This window comes from Cataglyphis hispanica, chromosome 13, assembly GCF_021464435.1.
Source record: "Cataglyphis hispanica isolate Lineage 1 chromosome 13, ULB_Chis1_1.0, whole genome shotgun sequence".
Taxonomy (NCBI): Eukaryota; Metazoa; Arthropoda; class Insecta; order Hymenoptera; family Formicidae; genus Cataglyphis; species Cataglyphis hispanica.
This window is the reverse complement of record NC_065966.1, coordinates 3,281,957-3,303,497: the sequence shown is the minus strand read 5'-3', so window position 1 is coordinate 3,303,497 and position 21,541 is coordinate 3,281,957. Positions and strand designations below refer to the sequence as shown.

The window sequence follows — 21,541 nt, the reverse complement described above, 5'->3', positions numbered from 1 at the left end:
AAAGCAAAATTAAAATATTCTCTAACATCATAATATGTCACGTGGCGATATATTTTTCCATTAGAATATACATGTCGAGATTCGCGCCAATTTTAATCTCCGCTTCAAAAATCATATTTGTGTGAGTTTATCGTAGAGATAGGTATGGTGAGATTCATCGTTAACCGCGTGCAAATCGTGATTATCTTGCGGCGGTGCGTCTGAGAGGAATAAGCGCGAGCGCTGCACGGGGCTGCTGTGCAACGAGATGATAACTCGCACCCCCGTGTACCATAGACGACCGCGAATATTAGTAACCGGGTCTGATTAAGAAGGAGCTCTCTCTCTCTCTCTCTCTCTCTCTCTCTCTCTCAAAGAGATCGCGGATGGTCCGACGCAACTATCGGCAAAGTTTAATTAGCGTTAACTTTACGATACACCCGCGATAGGCCAACCGCGTCGTCGCGGTCTCACCGCTCAAGCGAAATTGAGAGGCAACAAAGAGAGAAGCTCGAGAAATTAATATGATATCGAACAATAGTTGGCGGAGATATCAATAAGGTGCGATGTTGCGGCAGTTGCGAGGAATTCTACGATCCTATTACTCGAGACTTTATCGCGATTTTTAAAGGTCAATTCAAATTTTAACGTCTCCTTTATATTTAGTTGTTACGCAAAAAAATCAGACGTATAGGGTAATCGTGTGAAAAATTAAGGATTCGTCTTGTCGCGAACGCGTTCGATTTCCCTTCCCGAATGACTCGCGGCCGCGAGAAGCAAGATAAATGGCTGTCTTCTGGCTCGGCTCGTCTTATCCCGTAAGGAACACAAACTTCGCTTTCCTCTCTCATTCTCGGTGAGTAAAACGATTCATTTCTAGCCAACCACCACCATCAGCACCTCCTCTCCCCGCCTTTCTCCTCGTTGTCGTTCGGCGTTGTCGCTGTCTTTTTCTGCGACTACGTTGGATAAATGAGACACGTTCCTTCTCCGTCTTTCTTTTTCTCCTCTTATCATATGGTCCTTGCATTGTTGCCTGCGCGTTCTCTTCCTCTCTCTCTCTCTTTCTTTCTCTATCTCTGTCTGTCTTTATCCTCTCGCAGAGCTCATAGGCGCTAACTTTCCGTACGCGACCAGTTTTTTTCTCTCTCATCTTTACAGACATCGTGATGGATGTTTCGTATTAAATCTTATCAGCGCGGCCACGATGGATCGCGCGGATATTTAATTATACGCTTTATAAGCGCTCGTCACATCAGATGTATAAGTTTTCTCTTACTAGATTTTAAAGCTAGATTTTTAAAAATTTTGAACGTTTATCCTAAAAATATTTTACGATTCTAAAATATATAATTTATTTTCAACTCTCGCAATGTCACATGACAGACGTTGCTGTAACACTTTAACAATAACTATGGAAGTTAGAAAATAGTGCTATTGATGAAATTGTTACGTTAACTCAATTATTATTAACGTCGCCTATCAACAGAATTTCTCAGAATTTCGATAAGTTACTTCGTTTTCCCGTTTCTATGCAATTCAAACATTATCGCATTTATTAAAGATAATGGAACACACACTGTAATATTAAAACAATCAAGATTATGGATATATTGACAAGAAAAAGAATCATGTTAAATGTACATGGTTCTATTAATACAAAGCAGCAAAAATATATCTTGAACGATACTCCGCAAGGGAAATCTCTCGGGAGGCTACAACTTCGGCGCTTATGTTTCCCAACGCCCTTGTTCCGCCCTACATTCCCCTTTTCTTTCTCGAATGGAGAAAGGCAAACAGCTATAGAAACGGTATATCCCTCGTGAGATAAGAGAGTCAGGACGAGATCGCGGGAGAGAGCGAATAAATAGCGGCGGCAACGTTTTAGTCACGAACTTTTTCCCTTTCGAGACAGTAAACGATGGCGCTTCCCGCGTTCCCGACGGAGATGCGCAAAGGGAGTAACAGTTTCTACATCTTCTCGCTTTCCCGCGACTCGACACCCGTGAAATAGCTTATACAAAGTGCGTGAAAAAGAACTAACCATCTCCCGTCTGTGGCTTTGGTCGTGAAATTTTATTAAAAAGAAAAAAAAACTTTATTTTTATTTTTATTTTTTTTTTTACGAAAACGAAAAATTACAAAGATTTGCATATTCGGACATTTGTCGTTTTATATAAATTTTTAATTGAATTTCTCGCGATAAATAAAGTCGAAGAAACACTCTCATCCGAGATTGAAGTAAAGAAAAGTCTGTCTTGCTGCTGAAAAGTATTTTATAGTGCATTACCCTTCTAGACACATATACATGCGCACCTATACAAACGTATATACATATATATGTTTGCCTCTCTTTCATGAGCTTACTATTAAAGCGCGCGGCCGTCAGATGTTTTTGACAGACTCGATATAACCCGCGCTCGTCGCCGCAGGATAAATACTCGTTACGTGCACTCCCGTTCTCTCTTTCTCTTTCTGGCCCGTTTCCGCTTCCTCCACACTTCGGAGGGTTTATCTTCGCTTCTCTCGTGTTCTCATTTTCACAGAGTTCACGTCACGAGCTTGACGTCGGTTTGTCTCACTTCGTCTTCCGCGCCGCGGCCGGATTTAAAGATCCGTTCGACTTGGCGAGATTAACGTAGTCCTTGCGCGCAAGTTAGATCAGAGATTCTCAAAATTTAAGCAAAACTCTAAATCTTAATCCCGAAGTTTCTTATTCCCGAGAGTTCAATATTTCTACACCAGCTAATTACGTTTTAGTTTCCAGAAAAAAATTTTTATTAAATACAATCTATAAAACTGTAATATGAAACGTGTTAAAAGAACTGTATTCAGAAATTATATATATATATTTTTTTTTTATTAATAATCTCTCCTACATCTTTTTATATTTCAGGTCCTGCATATTATAAACGAAGTGCTGGAGCCGGTGCGCTCCAATTCGGCAGAGACGCCGATTTACAATCCAAATGCGTTTCAATTCCTGAACCAGAGCGAAAATCTCAATTTGGGCGATCATCGCGTACGGTGAGTAGATTATTCGATAAATCAGTGCCGAATTTTGCCCTATTTGTACGCGATGTAAGCGATCATTTTCGAGAAAGAAAGCGGGAGTGTCTAACCGCAGTTATAAAAGAGTAACGAGGACATTTATTGTGCTCGGAAAAGAAAAAAGTACTTTTTGCGCTTATAAATCTCGAATTGTTGAATCCTTTTTAAACATATATCGCATTCTATAAACGTCACGAAAAGATATCGTTTATTGCATAGATTATTCAATCTTTGATTTGATTATTAAATTCTTCAATTCGAAACGTTTCAAAATCTTAATATATATATATCACGAATCTTTCAATGATAATATGCCATAAAAATTTAATTGCTTCTAATTTAAGGAGGAATTGAACAGATCAGCTGTGTTAAAAATTAATAACTAATATAATTTGAGATTCATAAATTGAGATTCATAAATTTGACATTGTGCAAAGCACTTTTAGCCTTTTAAAATTAATAATTAATTTGTGAGTTAAAATAAAAGTTTATTTTGTAAAATTAAAATTTTTATTTTCATGAATTTTTATATCGTAGAATTAAAATCATGTTACAATCACTATAAAAAAGTTAGTTCGATGTAAGATGATATTTATATTTTTGAGATTAAATTATATGTTTTTATAGCAAATCTTTAATTCACAAATTAATTATTATTTTATATTTTAATAGGCTAAAAGTGTGCTTTTTGCGCAATGTCAAATTCATGATGGCTTTCGAAATATATTAGATTATTATAGAAGTATATTAACTTTTGATATAAGCTGATCTATCCAATACTTCATAAAATATTTTATGTTAATTATCTTTATCCATTCGAATAAAGGAAGAATTCTGAGTCGACTTAAAGGTATTATTATATCGGTTCATCAATTAATGCAATCGCTGATTTGAATATAAATACAAAAACTTGGCGCGTCTAGAATCATTTAAATAACGCAAATAAATACGCGAACTTTTCTCATTTGTCTTATTATAGCGTCAGCGTGTCTCGTGCACTATGTCATAATTATCTTTTTTTCTAGTACTTTCCGACAGCGGATCGTCATCGAAAAGAAGGAGTCTGTCTTCAGAGCGGAGGGTCGTTTTACTTTCTTCATCCCCGTTGACGAGGGTTTCAAGGTAAGCGGCTTTGCGACCTTCATAAATTGATCATCCGGGGGATGATTTTAATATCTTTGCCTGCGACCGACTTTGAAAAATTCGAGGACAATCGCAGTCGGTGCGCGCTTCGTTCAAAGTAGCGAAAGACGCGTGTTTAAAAAAAGAAAAAAGTTCATGTCGCGCGTTTGCGTTATAATATTATGAAAAAAATATCCGCAAGAATATTGTGATATCGAGTAAGTCATGATCTTACTAAGAGATTGACGTGTAAAAAGCAAGAACAAATTTAATTAAAAATTCGATCGCTACAGAGGTGTCTTTAGGATTGAAAAACTTGCGTGTGATATATCGATGTATCTTTATCCTAGACACTATGGGATTTACGCGAACATTCAGACTGTCCCACACGCGGAACATCGTGTTACAACACAGCGTTACGCGATGTGACATTTTACCAGCGGGTGTAAATTATTCCGTGCAGATATGTACACGTGGCACTTAGACGTTTCAAACGTCGCGTTACAAGTACGACATTCTGACGTCACGCGTAAATTTATCTCAACGTTGACGAAGTGTACCGAACACACACGCGATATCTTTTATACCCCTGTTACGTGGAAATTCACGAAATTGCAAATTTATGAGATCGCGATTACACCAACGTACAAATTGTACGAATAACAACGTATTAATATTATTTTTTCCTCTACACATAAAAATGATCTTAAAAATTGCCCCTATGTCTAACGTTTGTTCAGTTGAGTAAAAAAATTTTATTTTTCTTTTTTCTTACATCACTGTTTCTTGAAATGGGCAATTTCTAAGATAAACATTAACACATACATAAAGACTCACCATCTCCCGAATATCGTCAACAGCTATTAATCCATTATGTAATCCGTTAATTCATCCGGTCCTCGATTAATCCATTAAAACAATCCGTCAATGTTTATCGATGCCTCTCAATTCAATTGCAATGCACACTTTTTGATTACACTCGCGATACACTCGCGTATTTGTAAACAAAGTTTTTTCGATGGACACGGATTCGGTAAAACGTGATTGACATCGAAAAAAGAGATTGAATCACGCACTAAAACGATCGTTCTTAAATTTATTCGGCACTCGGTCACACTCGCGAAGAGTACGTACATATTTTTTAACGGGATGCGATTTTGTCTTTATCTCACATTTCACAAAAATACATCGATTGGGATGGATTAAACCGTCGCCTTTAGATACGGTAGTCTCGAAATGTACGACGCATATTCGATCGACGTAAAGTTGCGGGAAAGCTTATCGCTGTTAAAAGGAAATTATCGCAACCAAAACGAAATCCATCACGATGCTTGTCGACGTTCCGCGAATCGAATAAACTACTCGTGACAAAAAAGACATGGGGTGAAAAAAATGGACTGTTCCACGAACGCTGGCGAAACGCGAGCCGAGAGATTGGATCGATTAACGCATCGATATGATTGTTCGCTGTTAGATTCCGGCACTACTCGCCTATATGCAGAATTCATTCGAAATAGACGAAAGGATGCGTAATCGATCTGTCGCTCGTTAGATCCTTCGAGATTCCCGATTTGCGCAATCGCTCGATCGACTTGAAATCCGAGAAGACGCGAGACGTCGATTACGGCGACCGCGAGCATCGCTTGTCGCAATTACACCGAAATTATAAAAAATATCTTAGCCGAAAGCGAAATCTCATCTCGATTGATCCATCACGATACTTCTCGATGTTTCGAAAATCGAATAGACTATTCGCGATAAAGAGACGTGGGACGAAAGAATGGACTCTTCCACGAACGCCGGTGAATCGCGATCGCAGTCGATCGATTAATACATCGATATGATTGCTCGCCTTTAGATTCCGGCATTCGTCTCGTAATCGCAAAATTCACCCGAATTCACGGACAAAACGACGCGTAATTGATCCGTCGCCCGTTAGATCCTCCGAGATTCTCGACTTGTACAACCCCGTGAATTCCGAGAAGACAATCATGGCGACGATTACTAGGATTCAAACGGAATTATACGCGTATCGTAGCTAAAAAATCGAGATCGTCTGTCGATCGCGGCGGTTCTTCAGAGTTCTCGACATTCCGAATATCGAATAATACTCGCGACGACGCTCGGACGAGCGAATAATCCCGGATGCAAACGGATAATCCGAGGGACGAGCATACAAAAAAAAAAATGGACTGTTCCGGCGAAAAGTGAAGCGAGGATTACACCGATTAGGAATGTCCAGATATGTGTTAATCGCGATGAGTCAAATAATGCATCGTGAAAAATGATCGCCCGTCCTTATATTCGACACTCGCGGACATTCGGTCCAAGTGCCGGCCGGATATAAAGACACACGACGAAATCGCGCGAAGCGATCGCGAGTCGACTACACGTTATACGTCGGTGACCGCTCGGCGCGAACTGACCGGTTACGAAAATGCGATCACGTGATGGCAAGTAATTCGCGCGTACTTAGGGTGCGCTCCACTTGTCGTCGCAAGCGCGCTTCGCGGATTGACCAATCGGGACGAAGAAATTTTTCCCCTGATTGGTCAATCGCGAGCATCGCGAATGTAAACTCAAGTGCTTTCCTTAGTTGATTATCTCCTTGACCGTGAGATGGACTCTCTGTGTATATAAATTTATCTATGTATATAAGTATATGGCGCGTTCTCTCTTTAAGCGAGTGAGTTTTCCTTTAAGCATCTGTGCCAGAACGATTGTTTAATTAACACGCTAGATATATTTTGAAGTGGTGAAATGGTTTGCATTATTTTACGATCATCTAATCTATATATTAGGTATAATTATGAAATAATTAACATTGCATTGCGGCTGTAAAATTTTTAATCTATATTAGCTACATTTATGAAATAGTTGACCGCCATTGCTGTAAAATTTACACAACAATCTGTAACAAAAATTCTGGGCATACTATCTTTTAATTATCATTCTTTTAATTTTTTTTATTATTAGATATTGATTGAAATAATTGTTAATTATATTATCGTTATAAAGTGTCATAATAATTTGTTTTTCAATGATGTTTTTTCTATTGCATCATGTTACAAATTTCACGCTTTAGAACGTATAATTGACTTTTTTTTAACACAGTTTCAAGAAACGTCCATTAATCCTCGCTGGAAATAAAAAATAATTAAAAATTATGAATTTTGGACGTACAAATCCGCGCGCATTCCACCATCGCCCTTTCCCTCGCCGGATTTTATTATGCTCGCATCGCTGTACTTTGGCGCGGAATTCCGCTTTTTTCCAATTTTCAGCACCAAGCTTCCACCACGTACAATGAACATTCGCGCATGTAATCCAACTTGGAGCGTAAAAACGAGCCATCTCGTCAGAAATTACCGAAAGTTTTGCGCCTGTACATACGATATGTCGGATACTCGGGTCGAAAAAAAGAAATAAAATAAAATAGAGGAAGGGAAAAAGAAAAACACAGGGGAAAGGCAAGGAAAATGGAGGACCGGAAGTGTCGAAAGGGACGCGAAGAGATGTGTCGTAACGACGTTGCACGACTCAATCTCGAAAAGTTTCTCTCTCAACGACGTCCTCGCTTTCCGCCGGAGAATTCCGCGGCCGATATCGAGATCCCGACACCTTCGTCCGCACCTTTCGTGCGACTTTTCCTTCGGTCCTTTCGCGCAAGGATAGCATTTAAAGTTGGTGGTCCGCGTAGAAATCGAGTTGCCATGACAACGCCGTCTTCATGCTTTTGTGCTCAGTTGAAGTGTCGGATGAAAGGATGGCGTGTATCCAGTAACAAGGAAATGTGTGCGCGATACAAAGCGATCCTGCAAAATGGAAAGAAAGAGAGCGAAAAAAAAGATGTAGATAATTTTTTCTAGAAAATTTATTACATTTCATATACGTTATACATTAAATTATGTTATTTTTTACACAAATAACAAAAGTTTACAAATAAAAATGGCACAACTGTCAAAGACATTTCTCTTAGAAATGATAATTTTACATTTGATATTCTTTATATAATTTAAATATTTTTTATTTTACATTGATTCTTTTCAATGACAATTTCTGCAGATATCTTTTTTGTTACAGCCAATACCAAGGCCGCAGAAAATTGATAAGCAGGTGATCGACGGGCACGTTGTACCCAACGAAGTCCTATTTACTGCACCGACGCCTGAAAATACGGAGTACAAAACTCTTGTATTTTCCGACAATCTGAAAGTCATTGTCAGTTTCCTGAAGGTGCATAATAAAGGTAATAATGATCGCTCGAACACTCTTTGAGAATCTTAATTATTCAAAATAATATTAATTTAATTTAGGGCAATCAGAGAACAATTTTATTTATATAATGAATGATATAATTCAATCTGGTAGACATTATCATTAAAAGATCTTTTATTTATTCAGATAGATCTATTTCCATCATCGCGAGAAAGTTTCATGTATAATAAAACAATCGCGTTCAGCTAAAGGGATGTGTTTGTGCTTTAATAGCGAATGACACGTTTGTATCTCGATGTCTAATTGATAGTCCGATTTTCAGTCTATGTCCAATCGAACACGTTAGTGGGCGATTCGAATCACCCAAACGGAGCGGTACTGGCAGAGATAGTGAAGGGGAACATCCCGGTGCGCAACGGTGTCGTTCATCTGATACAACGACCGCTTATGGTGGTCGACACTACTGTGAAGGATTTTCTCGAGGTCAGTGCCCGATCATCTGTCATTAATCGGATCTACGAACGTTGTTCGAAAACCACATCGGTTACACCGATATAGTTTTCCGTAATATCGATTCACTCGATTTTCATACAAATTCGAGACTTGCGTTCTTCAATCAGAAATATCGCGTTAACCCCGCAGATTTGTTTGCGGAAACGTTTCGCGATAAGATAAATTTTGCGATAATCAGCGTACGATAAATGATAATATTATTCCATACTCAATTATCGCGTGTTGAGAATAATGAAAATAATCAGTTGGTCAGTTTAATAGAGAGCAAATATAATGATTTATAATGTGCACTGGCGCGGCCTCGTCATCGACGTCATTTTGTCCGCATTTATTAAAATGATTATGTTGAAATATGGCTGCATTTCGTCAGAGAAAATTGTTAAATATTACGACATTATGTAATATAATTTAAATTTTCATATACACATAATTAATCATAAGATAGTGTGATGTTGTGTTATTATTTTTTCCATCTTTAAAATTAAAATTAAAATGGTGAAATAACGTCTCATACGTCAAATTAATTATTACCTAAAATTGATAATTTTGTATATCAAATGTAAATATGCTTCCCTTTTTTCAAACGTGATTTCAATGTGTAGAATGTGCAAAGATATTATTTTAGCGTTTTGCGATGCAGATGTAAACAGATTTGCATTTAGAAAAATGCAATGCTATCTTCATATTTCGCGATGAAAACACACACGTACATTTGCATTCCGAAACAGCAACATATTTATTTTTTTCAAATGCGTAAGCGCATTATCTGACCAAAAAATTTTTTGCGATGTTATCTTCATATTTCTCTATAAAAAGATAAATATTCAAGTTGTTACAAATCCTAAAAATCCAAATAAACATGGTAATATACATGGTAATTGAAAAAAAAAAAAGAAAATTACGTGAAGATTTACGCATGTATTAAGAGAGAAAAAGAAAGAGATAGAGATCTAAAGAAGAATATTATTAAATTGAATCAAATTGAAATACGTTGTAATATATTGAAATACGTTAAATCTGTAAAGTCCGCTTGCTAAAATTCATTGAGCTTTCCACGAGTCTTCAATCATCCCGTATAACCCCGGCTAATGCAAATGACACGTACGTGCGGTGAAAAAGCGACGGCAATCGACCTGGAAAGTCGTCTGCTCGTAAAAGCATTGTGACCGGTCCGGTTTATACGAGCCGAACGCGCAAGAAAAAGTCGAAATTTATAACTTCGTTTAAACCTCCTTACCAGGGCTCTCTGCGAAATTGAATGCGAACCTTTGTTTCCGCCCGTTTCTCTCGGAACTTCATTCACCGCCGACTATAAAGGCGTGACGACAGCTCGCCATTCGTCGGATTCCGTTTTTCCGTGAGCCTCGCGTTTGATATCTATGTATGTACGAAGGCTCTTTCACAGTCGGCGAGTCGAGTGATCTTCCATCTCGATTTCGCACCGGTGAAGATGAGTCTTCCTCTCTCTCTACACATTGCCCGCCTTGCTTAACCCTTTGAGCGACTCGCGATGTATTATCAACGCGCAGAGAAAGCATCGCGATGATAATGAGAGAGATATGAAGCATAATGGAACACGTGAAATTCTCCAAATGCAAGTATTACGATAGAGAATTGTTATTTCAGAAATTTATCCAACCCGAAACTTTGACTGCCAGATTGTATGATGTTCAAACTTGAGTCGTGAGAAAACAGCAAACGCGATTGAATGTTGATAGAAGGAAAGTTTATTCTATTTTCGACATACGCAAAGAATATCGTTTGAGTCATTACAATGCAATCTAACAAGTGAAAAAGAAACAGTAATTGCTTTTATCACGTATTTTCTGCTTAGAAATAGCTTTAAATAATTTGCGAATGAAACCGAATCGAAATAACAATTCGAGCGCGTATTTTCTTCTATCTATCTCTTTCTCTCTCTCTCTCTCTCTCTCTCTCTCTTTATAACTTTAAAAATAAAGAGTTCAATGCGTTTTTCCGATGCACACACGTTCGCGATAAATCGCGGAAGCTTCACGCGCGTGGGTGCTTCATCTCGCCGACGCGACGCTTGGCGTCTATTATGAATTCAGGCCGCGCGATGCATTAGAGGGGCATTAGTATTCGCAGTGTCCCGATACGTATTTCCCGACGTGACGTGTTTCGCGGAACCCCGTAACGTCGACCTCAAAGGATCCCGGCATTGTGTACGAATTGGGGAGGATGATAACGCCGTTGTCAGCCTCATCGTTGTCGTCGTCGTCGTCGCGGACGAGTAATCATTGAATGTAGACGCGTACATTTTGACCGCTATGCAAACTATGCGGGAGTCAGGCTAAATGAGGCAATTGCAGCCAGCAAGACGCGCGTGAAGCTTCCGCTTTGTGGCAAATTCGCGAAGACCAATTTCACTCCTCGCGCATTTAGTACATGCCTATGTGCGAAATATGTAATGTGAAGCTCAGGGAAGGATCCAAATTTATGGAGGAAAGTTTAAAATTTTTATATAATTTATTTTATAATCTTAGCTAAAATTTTTTTACGCGTCTCATCAAATTCATCGGCATCGAAATAGAGTCACGGAGAATATTTTATACCTATCTAACTTCTTCGCTTATCGGGCTGGCAAGTGAGAATACTTATTATTGTTAACGTTATAATAGTCGAGAGGACTCTCGCGGCAACGTTATTAAACGATCACCGCGATACTAACCGTTTAAGAACGTGTGAAAAGGCGCTTGCGACTGGCAATTTGTACCGCTGGTTAGAGCGTCGCGTCGAGATAAGCGTTGCATTTCGTTGTGTGTGTGTGTGTGTGTGTGTGTGTGCACACTCGCGAAGCCGGGATCGGGCGGAAATGAGAAAGAGAACAAGTTTTACGGCAATCGTAAAGATTCTATCCGGCTGGGCGCCGATCCCGTGTATCGTATGATTCTAATCTTAGCCAGTTCGCAGCCATTTTAGCGCCGGAGTTGCGTAACGCGGAGCACGTGCGCTTGAAATAACTCGTGATAATGTAACACTCTAGGTATATGCACGCTTTCGGTAACCCGATAAACTTCACGCAATGAAACGCGCTTAACTGAATTTTTATACACCAGAGTTTAAAAGGCTCTCAGATTCTCTCGGTATTGAATAGTGAAGATTTTCAAGATTTTTATAAAATTCAAAAACTAGATCTTTTAGACAAAAGATTCTAATAATTTCTTTTTGGATTTTAATATTTTCATAATTAAACAAATCCAATTTTCCATTGTGCGCGCAATTGTTCGTACAATTATATAATATTTTATGTACATACGAAATGCAGCCAGATAAAATGCAAGGGATGATCAATGAGACATATTACTACTTAATTGGCGCGTATACAACAATATGTCTTTTGACGAGGCCGATGTACTCGGCTATCTCTCGTCGCAGAGATGATTTCTTAATTGCGTCATATAATCTTCTAATCATTTTTTACATTGAACAGCAACACGAGCCAAAACACCGCCATTCACAGGAAATACACTCGACTGTATTCCCGCATCACATGTATAACAAATAATTTCTATTTGATATACTTAAGTGCAGTTACTCTCTAGTTCGATAACATCATCGCTCGGATAACAGGAACAACGAGCCACTTTAGTTCGAATTACTTTATTTAAGTCAATAACAATTTCATTACTCGTGCAGGTGGCACTCGTCAAGCACAAATACTACAACTATAACTAGGTCACAAAACCACTCTTCACGAGAATGTCTCTTCTCGATAAAATGAGGATTTATATTAATTTCATTTTTATTCCTCATGCGTCTCGATATTGATCGCGGCATTATGGAGCGATGTTAATTAAAAATCGGCCATTTATTTTCACAATTATGTTATATTTATTTTATATTTATATTATTATATTCTTGAATCCTTAAATATTTTATTAATTTCTTTAGACTAAATTTCAATTTCTATTAATATTAATTATAATTTAAATAATTAATCGTATTAAAACGTCAACTTCTTTGACATTTTAATTTTTTAATATTGATTTAAACTTGTACATTCTTGAATATTTGACTTATTGAAGATCTCTCTTAAATTATAAAAATTTTTTAAATATAAATATTGATTCAATAATATATAATTGTAACGAAATGCATTTAATAATGCAATCGCACAATCTTTGAAAATGGTTTACGCGACTATCAAACATGTTTAGCCGACATCGCCCCAAATGCGCAGACTCTCGATGTAGTTTCCGTCGATTGAAACGCACTGACTTGTCTGCCGACTCTCCTTCGAGACGCTTCTCATTCACCATCGGACAGCTGTTCCACTTCTCAGCGGAAATTCGAGAAAAATGTCGCTGAAACATTATTTCACTCCACGATATATACTGTCACATACGAATGCCCATACATGAACGATCGGAACACACGACTCCGTTCGACATATGATAAGCGCATCCGTTCCGCGGCCTCGCCTCTTGCAATACGTGCCACATTATCTATGTGCGCGTATATTGGGTGATGCGCGCGACTAAACGCGCATTCATGGCATAATTACGGCTTTGTTGATGCACACCGGATAATGGAGAAATTTAAAAATTCAGATTATTCGCTTGCTGTACAAGTGCTATCTGTGCTACATCACAATTAACACGCCTGTTTATGCAACGATATAATTACAAAACACACGGTTGAACATATACTTTTACGTCGCGTTGCTACGCATAATTAGTTTCATAATTGTGTATTTTTTTTTTAATTTTTCTCTCTCTATTGTTATCGGTAACAAAGTCGACAACTGCCTGAAAAACGGTATAATCGCGCGGATCACCCTATATACACTCTGTATGTATGTTACATATGTATAATATATATACGAACGTTTTACACAGGACAGAGGAATGGAATGTTCACGTGACAGCTGTCGTCACACGCGATATCGACTGTTTTTCAGCAATGATCCTCGGCACGTCTCGCCTACTGTCTGCACCAGACCCTCTCGGCTCGTAATTTGGATCAAAGGCGACGGAACTTTTCCTTGCAGGAAATGTCCCGACAGATTACGTCAAATCGTATTAGACGTGCTCGACCTTTGATTCAACGAGCCTCTGTATGTTGTGTATCTCTGTACTAAAAAAACGTCCCGATCGTCGATAATCGTGCCGATATGATTGAAATATATGAAACGGTGAAAAAAGTAAGATAAACTAATTTCTTTAGATACTAAAGTGTTTAATATATATATATATATATTTTTTTTTAATACGAATTAAAATTAAATGTGTTGGATCTCCTTCTTTGACATTCGAAACTTTTTCGATCCTAAACATTTTTCAAAGATTCTTTGAATTCTTTGGAATTTTGCAACAAACATTATTGTCGATCAAATTAGACGATCAATCGCGAAGTAATTAAAGACCTCGGACTGTCATCGACGGTCGGCGATAGTTTTACGCGAGGTACTAATCACTTACTTCCAGGTTTACTCGCATAGACACTGAGAACGAGACAGGCGGGAAAACTCGATAAATGAAAGACAGCAAAGACAAAAGTACCCGAGATCGGTGTGTAGGAGAGCACAGAATTTCATGTTCTTGCCATCACTGCACCGCGTGCCTCGTGTGTCTCACACCGCAGATCTCTCGCCGCCTCCTCTCGCAGATCCTCTCTCCACCTTCACTGTCCATTATGTCTTTGATCTTTGACTGTGCTCTCTTGCCTTTTGATTTTACGTTTCTCTGTGAAAGAGGGACAACACGTCTCACATTAAGCGCCAGACCATAATTAAACATAATTGCGCCTGTTACCGGGACATCGAATCAAAGCTCAAGTCCAGTCATGTCTCTCTAAAGGTGTTTTAGAAAGAACCTATTCAATTTTTGAGTCTTCCGGCTGTTGGAAACGATTCAGAATTGCCGAGACCGTCGAGTAGCTTCTCTTTGAAACTTTCTTTGACGCGATTCCGATCTGCCCTAGAATTCAATGAAACCAAAACTCTTGCGATTCGATGTTCTCGCCATTACATCATCCATCGCCGGAAGCAAGAACGAACGACGATCGACTCTTTGAATCTCTAGAACATATTGCTGATTAAAAATATAGTTAATGAAATTAATATAGCTAATGAAAAGTTAATAAAATTTTAATAACGGAGAAATCGAGCAAATATTCGCGCAAATGTTTATTAATTGTTACTTTAAATAATTTTATACGTTATTATATCTTTACGATAAGTGCGCTGATGCATACGCGAGAATCATCGCATACGTTTCATGTACAGAATTTTAAATGTACAAATAACGAATGTGTGATTCATCGATTGACATCGGTCGACACGAAATACACTATTATCTCGTTTATCCATCCATTTCCTATTTTGCTCGCACGAAACAGAGTCGATCGTTTGTCCTTCCGTTCCGTGTTTCCGCTCATAATAATAATGACACACCGATTGTCACGTACAACAGTACATCTGTATATAATGGATACATATGAGCACATATATATATATATATATATATATATATATATATATATATATATGTATATATACACCTAATATATATACATCGAGAATTCGAGTTGCTCTACTCTGGCATTATCTCGCGCTTTGAATCTCGTCGCGATCCCTTCTCTCGCCTGTATCCACACAGCGAACTTGTTCACCTTGCTACTTCGGCAAGCATCTTATGCTCATAGAACCTCTGAGTCTATTCGCTCCTCGTACTTTACCGAATGTTGCGAGTAGCCCTCCTTCCCCTCTTTCAACCAAGTTCTACAAACCACCACTATAAACCCCTTCTTGTGCATTGTTCACCCTCGAACTTACGCGTCCTTTCGAGTGTATGATTTGTATATACACGTACATACAAGGTGATCGAGAAACCTGCGCGTGATGTAAGGAGAGATAATTTTATTTTTCTTCCGTTGGTTATTTATGGAATAAGTATTATAAACACACACATATCTGTGGCTAGCAGATCTGTCTTTTCTTTTTCGGCATGTGTAAAGAAAATCTCGAGATTTTTTCGAGCGGAAGATCAAAAGAATTTCGTGTGTTCGATAACCTTTAATTACGAAATTATTTTTAGTCTGTTCTTATGAATTTTCCCTTTTAATATTTCCTATAAATAATAAACCTCGCAAGAAGAGTTCACTCAGAAGTTTCCCGAAGAGCGTAAAAGGAATTGTTCGGAACTTATAGTTTGGAAGTAATGAAACTAATTTAATATCCGTAACTATTGCACAAGTATCGGTTACCTTGTATAATATCAAACCATCGAGCAATGACAACAAACGCAGCACCAATCGTAAGGCATTTTTAAGATATATTTCATACATTTACTAATTAATTATTCTGGAATGCAGTGACATTTGAATTTAGTCATTAAGTATCATAAAATTAATTTTCAAGAAAATCAAGGTAAATTAGACGCAGCAATAATAAATAAACAAAATTAACATTGAAAAATATAATTACACAAATTATAGAAATTTGCGAAATTACAGAAGTAAGATATTTAATCATTGTATGAATTTGTATATTTATTGAAGACCAACGTGTATGTTTATCAACAATAATAACTCTAATGTAATGTTTTTTTCGAATTCACGACCAAAAATACAACCAAAGATACTTCTGCCCGATGTTATTTTCGCATCGTCTAACTACCACAATAACAGAAATCCGGCGATCGTTTACGATGTATCATAAAATGTGAAAGTAAGAGAGCCGTCGATCTGTTGTGCTTGGCAAAGTTTCGCGCAGAAGAAGAAAATCAGCGGAAATCTCAGGGAAAAAAAGCATCGCGAAAAGCAGTTGATCGTTTATGAGCGCGTGCTACACGACGGATAACTTTTTCCCCGGCGCGGCATTAAATCTTTAAGCTCTCCCTCGCGTTTCCCCGAAAAAGGAACTGTATTCGAAAACAAAAAAACACAAAGTGTCGGAAAGTTTTATGTTGCGTTTGTATGGTCGCAGCGACCTTCCCACGAGCTTTTGCTAGCGCGAAGATACAACTTTAATCATTTGAGCTAAGCAGGTAGCTCTCTCTTCCTGGTACATTTATGGAATATGTGGGAAAAAAATACGGCCGCTATCTCGAATGATTACGGAAACTTTTATATTTTTTGATCATGGATATCAGAAAAATAAAAAATTACTTCTTTTTTGTATTTTTTGAAGAATAAAATAATAGATGCACGATAATATGGTTTCAATTGTTACAAAAAATATTAAATTAAATCACCGCTTTACCGTTTGCTTGTCGTGTCAATGTTGCTCGTAGATTTTGAATTCTCGTGATAATTGCACGCGAAAACGATGTTAGTCATGCAAGACACTCTTGACGTCTGAGCTTTCGACGCGTCGAAGCGTTCTCTGGTATGTTAAGATCACAACTTCGACGTCGCGAATAATTTCATTTCTCTTGTGTAGCCGAACAAAGGGAATCGCGTTGTAAACGCTGGCGAAAAGCTCGCTATGCACTTTGAGATTACGAGCGCAAAACGGCGTCGCTCGACGAGAGAGATGGGCCTTTAAGGATTCGCGCGGAACGGAATTCTCCTTTAAGAGAATGCAACCGGCGCCGCGGAAAGCTCGGCAACTCGTGGCGTCGTGGCGTTCATGAGAGAGGCAGTCGGCAAAATTCCACAGAGAGTGTAAGAGCTTAGTAACAGTAATTCCTCGGGATGGGACGCTAATCGGAAATTATGCAGAACAATTCGCGGATCCAAGCGCATTCGAACCGCTTCGATTCCCGGCTTCAAGGGCCGCCCAACCTCCTTGATTGCCTTCGCACCTCTTCCACGCCGTCACTCTGTCACAATCTTCCATTTGCAATATCTATCCCCTTCGTGTGAGGAAAGGAGAGAAAAATTCCTTCGTCGAAAAATTGAAATAGAACGAGACGCCGACAAATATCGATCTCACCCGCAAAGTGCCATGCTCAATGTACTATACACTAGCATCTATCGTGTCGCAGGCTGCATCTTTTCTGCATCCAGGATATCCGAATATCGAAAAAATTTTATATTCGTAGCGTAATAATCCATCGAGAAGGGAGACTCTACCGAACTTCTTACAAATGATGAAATGATCAAATAAATAAAAACAAATTGTCTCCCTCTTTTTTTTCCTTCAGATTTTGAGAAATTTTATAATTATTTCCACAAATTAAGCTACAGAAAACTCTAATACTTTGAATTCTGAAAAATACTGAATTTTTAAAACTTGAATGGGATACATCGTTCGGGAAGTTTAAAATTTTAAAGCTCAGGAAATATCAATATTCCCCAATTCCGTTATTTTTTTTCATCTGCTTCCTGAGTTTGTCTCTATAAGTTGCATAAATTTCCTCATCCTTGTGTTTGTCGCGTCGTAACATATGTGCGATCGCACGTCCCTCGCAGCGTTAATTCGGCGGTTAAAGATTTCACCATCGCGGCGAAGCGTGTGCGGGTGGTTTCATTATGGGCTTCCAGTACAACGATTCACTTCAAAACGGCCTACTTGCTCGCTCACGGCGGGACTCAGCTACCCGTACTTGCTCATTGAATTATTGCGCTTCCGTGGTTGTGCACACGGTTAGTGCATGAGATCAGTTTAGTTTGCAACGAACGAGCGTAAACGTCGAGCAAAAGCTACGCAACGGTAACATAGCTCTAACGCCATCGAGGGAGAATCAGATTTAAGGACGAAGTTAAATCTCGCGGAGTTTGCGCACGTTGGAAAAAAATTTTCATTAGTAAAAGCGAAAGTGGTTATCTCTCGCGTAAAACGTGCTGCGAGAATAATTGCGTTAAAGCTGATACAACGATTCGTAAATGTCACGACAGTGAGATCAGCACACGAAGTAATATAAAGATGAAAAACACGTGTCGAAGAAACCAATAAACTTTATAAATCCAAGAGAAAAATATCTCAGAGAGAGACTTGTAAATCTCGTCGCGTTCACGAATCCACAAATTCATGAAATTTTCGAATCTCTTTCGCTTTTCGACGACCATTGAAATAATCTCTGTTTCCCTACGAATATAATTGTCTGCAATCCGCGTAATATTCTGTCGAGGCAATCAAAGTCTATATCTGGACTATAACCGATATTGATCTGTAATACCTGGCATTACATTCCGTTAAGTATTCCATTCTGGTGACACATCCCACTTCCCTTTCCCGACCTGCCAACCAACCGAGCTGTCAGCGACTGCTGCGAAAGTAGGTCGTACAGCTGTCGGATCCCCCGGCCGCAAAATTTGCCAAGAAAATTCCGACTTCTAGTATCGTGAATAATAACGATTCGACACGAAGAAAGATATGGATGTACATACTCGGAAAATGTGCAGCAGCTCCGGGTCACTTGTCGCGCACAAATTCGCCGAGAGCCGCAACTTCAGCACAATCGTGTGGAAAATTCGCTGAACGAACGTGTACTTGCCTTAGTAATCTTCCGTGCAATTTTCTATCCTCCATCTAAGAATAACGCACGCATGATAAAGTCGTAAAATTATTCCGCGTGGGCAAAACGGTTCTTTTAAACAGACAGGATTATTTTCTAATCTCCGCGAAGCGTACATAAGTTTCTCTCTAGTAGAAGATTGTGAATACGTATTTATTTTTTTCCTGTATATATAGAGATGAAAATAGCAAATAAATGCAAAATGTGAAAATAACGAACGCCAATGCAATACGAATTAATTATATCTACCACTATAGTAAAACCGCAAAAATACATTAATTTTTTCTCATCAATAAAAGTTAAGACATAATGAGTCATATATCCTGTTAATACGATAAAAGGAATTTAATGTGTCTCTAAAATGCGTGCGACACATTGTGCATACGAACATGTTAAAAAATTCGAACAATACATCTCGGCACGTGATGGGAGAGATTTTCGCGAATGAAGCGGTGATCGCCGAAATGGACCACAAAGCGTTATTGATGAAAGGGAAAGTAATGGAAAATTGATTGGGTTTGATGACAGCCAGGTGTGAACATAAACGATTCCCGGCTCGCCACGCAGTTATTATTTGATTCGACTGTATCGAAGATTAAAACGCACATGCTATCGCGTACGATTAAGTACCGCGTATTTTTTTGCTGTAGTATTTTTTATCTCATTTATTTGTCATACTTGTGCAATCTACTCTGAAGATTGTAACCGAAATTTGATTACATTTCACACGTCAATATAACTATACTTGTAATATAATGTAAGATTTAATAGGATGAAAGTTTTATCGCGTTATGCAAGCTTTTTAGATAACTACTACAACGGGAAAAAAAAATCTCTTGACGCAAAGTGAACAAAAATCATGTTACCACGCGAGAACGAGGAAAATATTGATTTGGCGTCGAGAATGTTTTATGTTTTTTTCCGAAAAAAAAAATGGCAAAATATTTGTCAGAAAATTCAGAATGGTATTTTGACGTAGTCAACAAGGACCATCGATTCTACTTTTGACGTGACCGACGTCGATGAGAGATCAGTAAAAAAAATATATAACGTAAAATTGTCGTGTGCTGGACAACATGCGCCAATACAGGCTATCTTTTAGCGTATTATTGTTTAATCCGACCGCGCATGAAATCGAATTACATCGACTGAATATATGTGTATCGCGCACCTATATGTTCCACGCCATTTCACGACGAGAGGATTAAAAGCCAAACGATGTTGAACGATCGATACGAGAGAGCAAAATCGATGTTTGCGTAATGTACGCTAATTGACCACTAGTTAGCATAGAAAATAACGCCCTAAATATGCAAATAATGCAAGATGAAACATTCGTGAAGCGAGAAGCAAGAACTGTGTCCAGTAAAGTAGGGAATCGTGAATTACATAAATATCAAAATTTTTATATTAAAAGATGCAAAAAAATCATTTATTAGAAAGACATTTAATAAAACAATACATCTTTCTTGGTTTTGATAATATATCATGCATTCCTTGTGTGACTCAAATATTTCGGACATTTCAACATTAAAGCATATAAAATCGAGCTCGAAAATCTTATTCTGTCCCATATGATTATCGTTATGGATTTAAACCGCGTGCAGGGATCGCGATACTTCTGAGCAGCATTTCAAATAGCGGGATAACACCGCCTCGCTATGGCGTGTTTCGCGCGTCATTCCCTTGAAAAGTTAAACCGGAACGTCCCGAGTGTGCATATTATATGCAGTGTACGGTGCATCTGACACACGAGATGCGCGCCGCCGAGAGAACGCGTCTACGCGCGGCTGTGACAATCGAAGCGCGGCCGACCGACCGGTTGACATTTTCGCATTTTCCCGGTCCTCGTGTCGTAATTAATTATCGGTTCACCGCGACGAAAATAGACAACCGCGCACTCGAGCGGAATTTTGCGCGCATACGTGATGACCACCGGCGTGAATTCTGTCTTCGGCAGAAATTAGAAATCGACGTGCAATTTCACGCGCATCCACATCAGCCGACACGTTCTCTTCGAACGCGTTTTAAATATCAACGTATATTCATTAAGCTTGATATTATAAAATTAATTAGAAAAAATAATTTAAATGATATATACGGAGGTTTAAATCTCTCAGCCTCTCAAATAATCACGCGACTCTTGTTCCTCCAGTCGAAAAACAAGATCGCATTCTTATATTTATAAATAAAACACGTCTATATTTTATATTAACACTGTAGCAGGCTGC

The 21,541-nt window shown here is 38.5% G+C and overlaps 1 protein-coding gene across 4 annotated transcripts in view; it reads left to right on the top strand.

Annotated features, from left to right (window-relative positions):
• Positions 1–21,541, top strand: part of LOC126853932 (fasciclin-1) — a 215,862-nt gene that overhangs the window by 166,120 nt on the left and 28,201 nt on the right. For all 4 annotated transcript variants that reach the window (XM_050600136.1, XM_050600137.1, XM_050600135.1 and 1 more), the window contains 4 exons: positions 2,876–3,006; positions 4,056–4,152; positions 8,236–8,401; positions 8,693–8,853. In XM_050600136.1, coding sequence (XP_050456093.1) covers positions 2,876–3,006; positions 4,056–4,152; positions 8,236–8,401; positions 8,693–8,853 — 555 coding nt within the window. The remainder of the gene's footprint in view (positions 1–2,875; positions 3,007–4,055; positions 4,153–8,235; positions 8,402–8,692; positions 8,854–21,541) is intronic.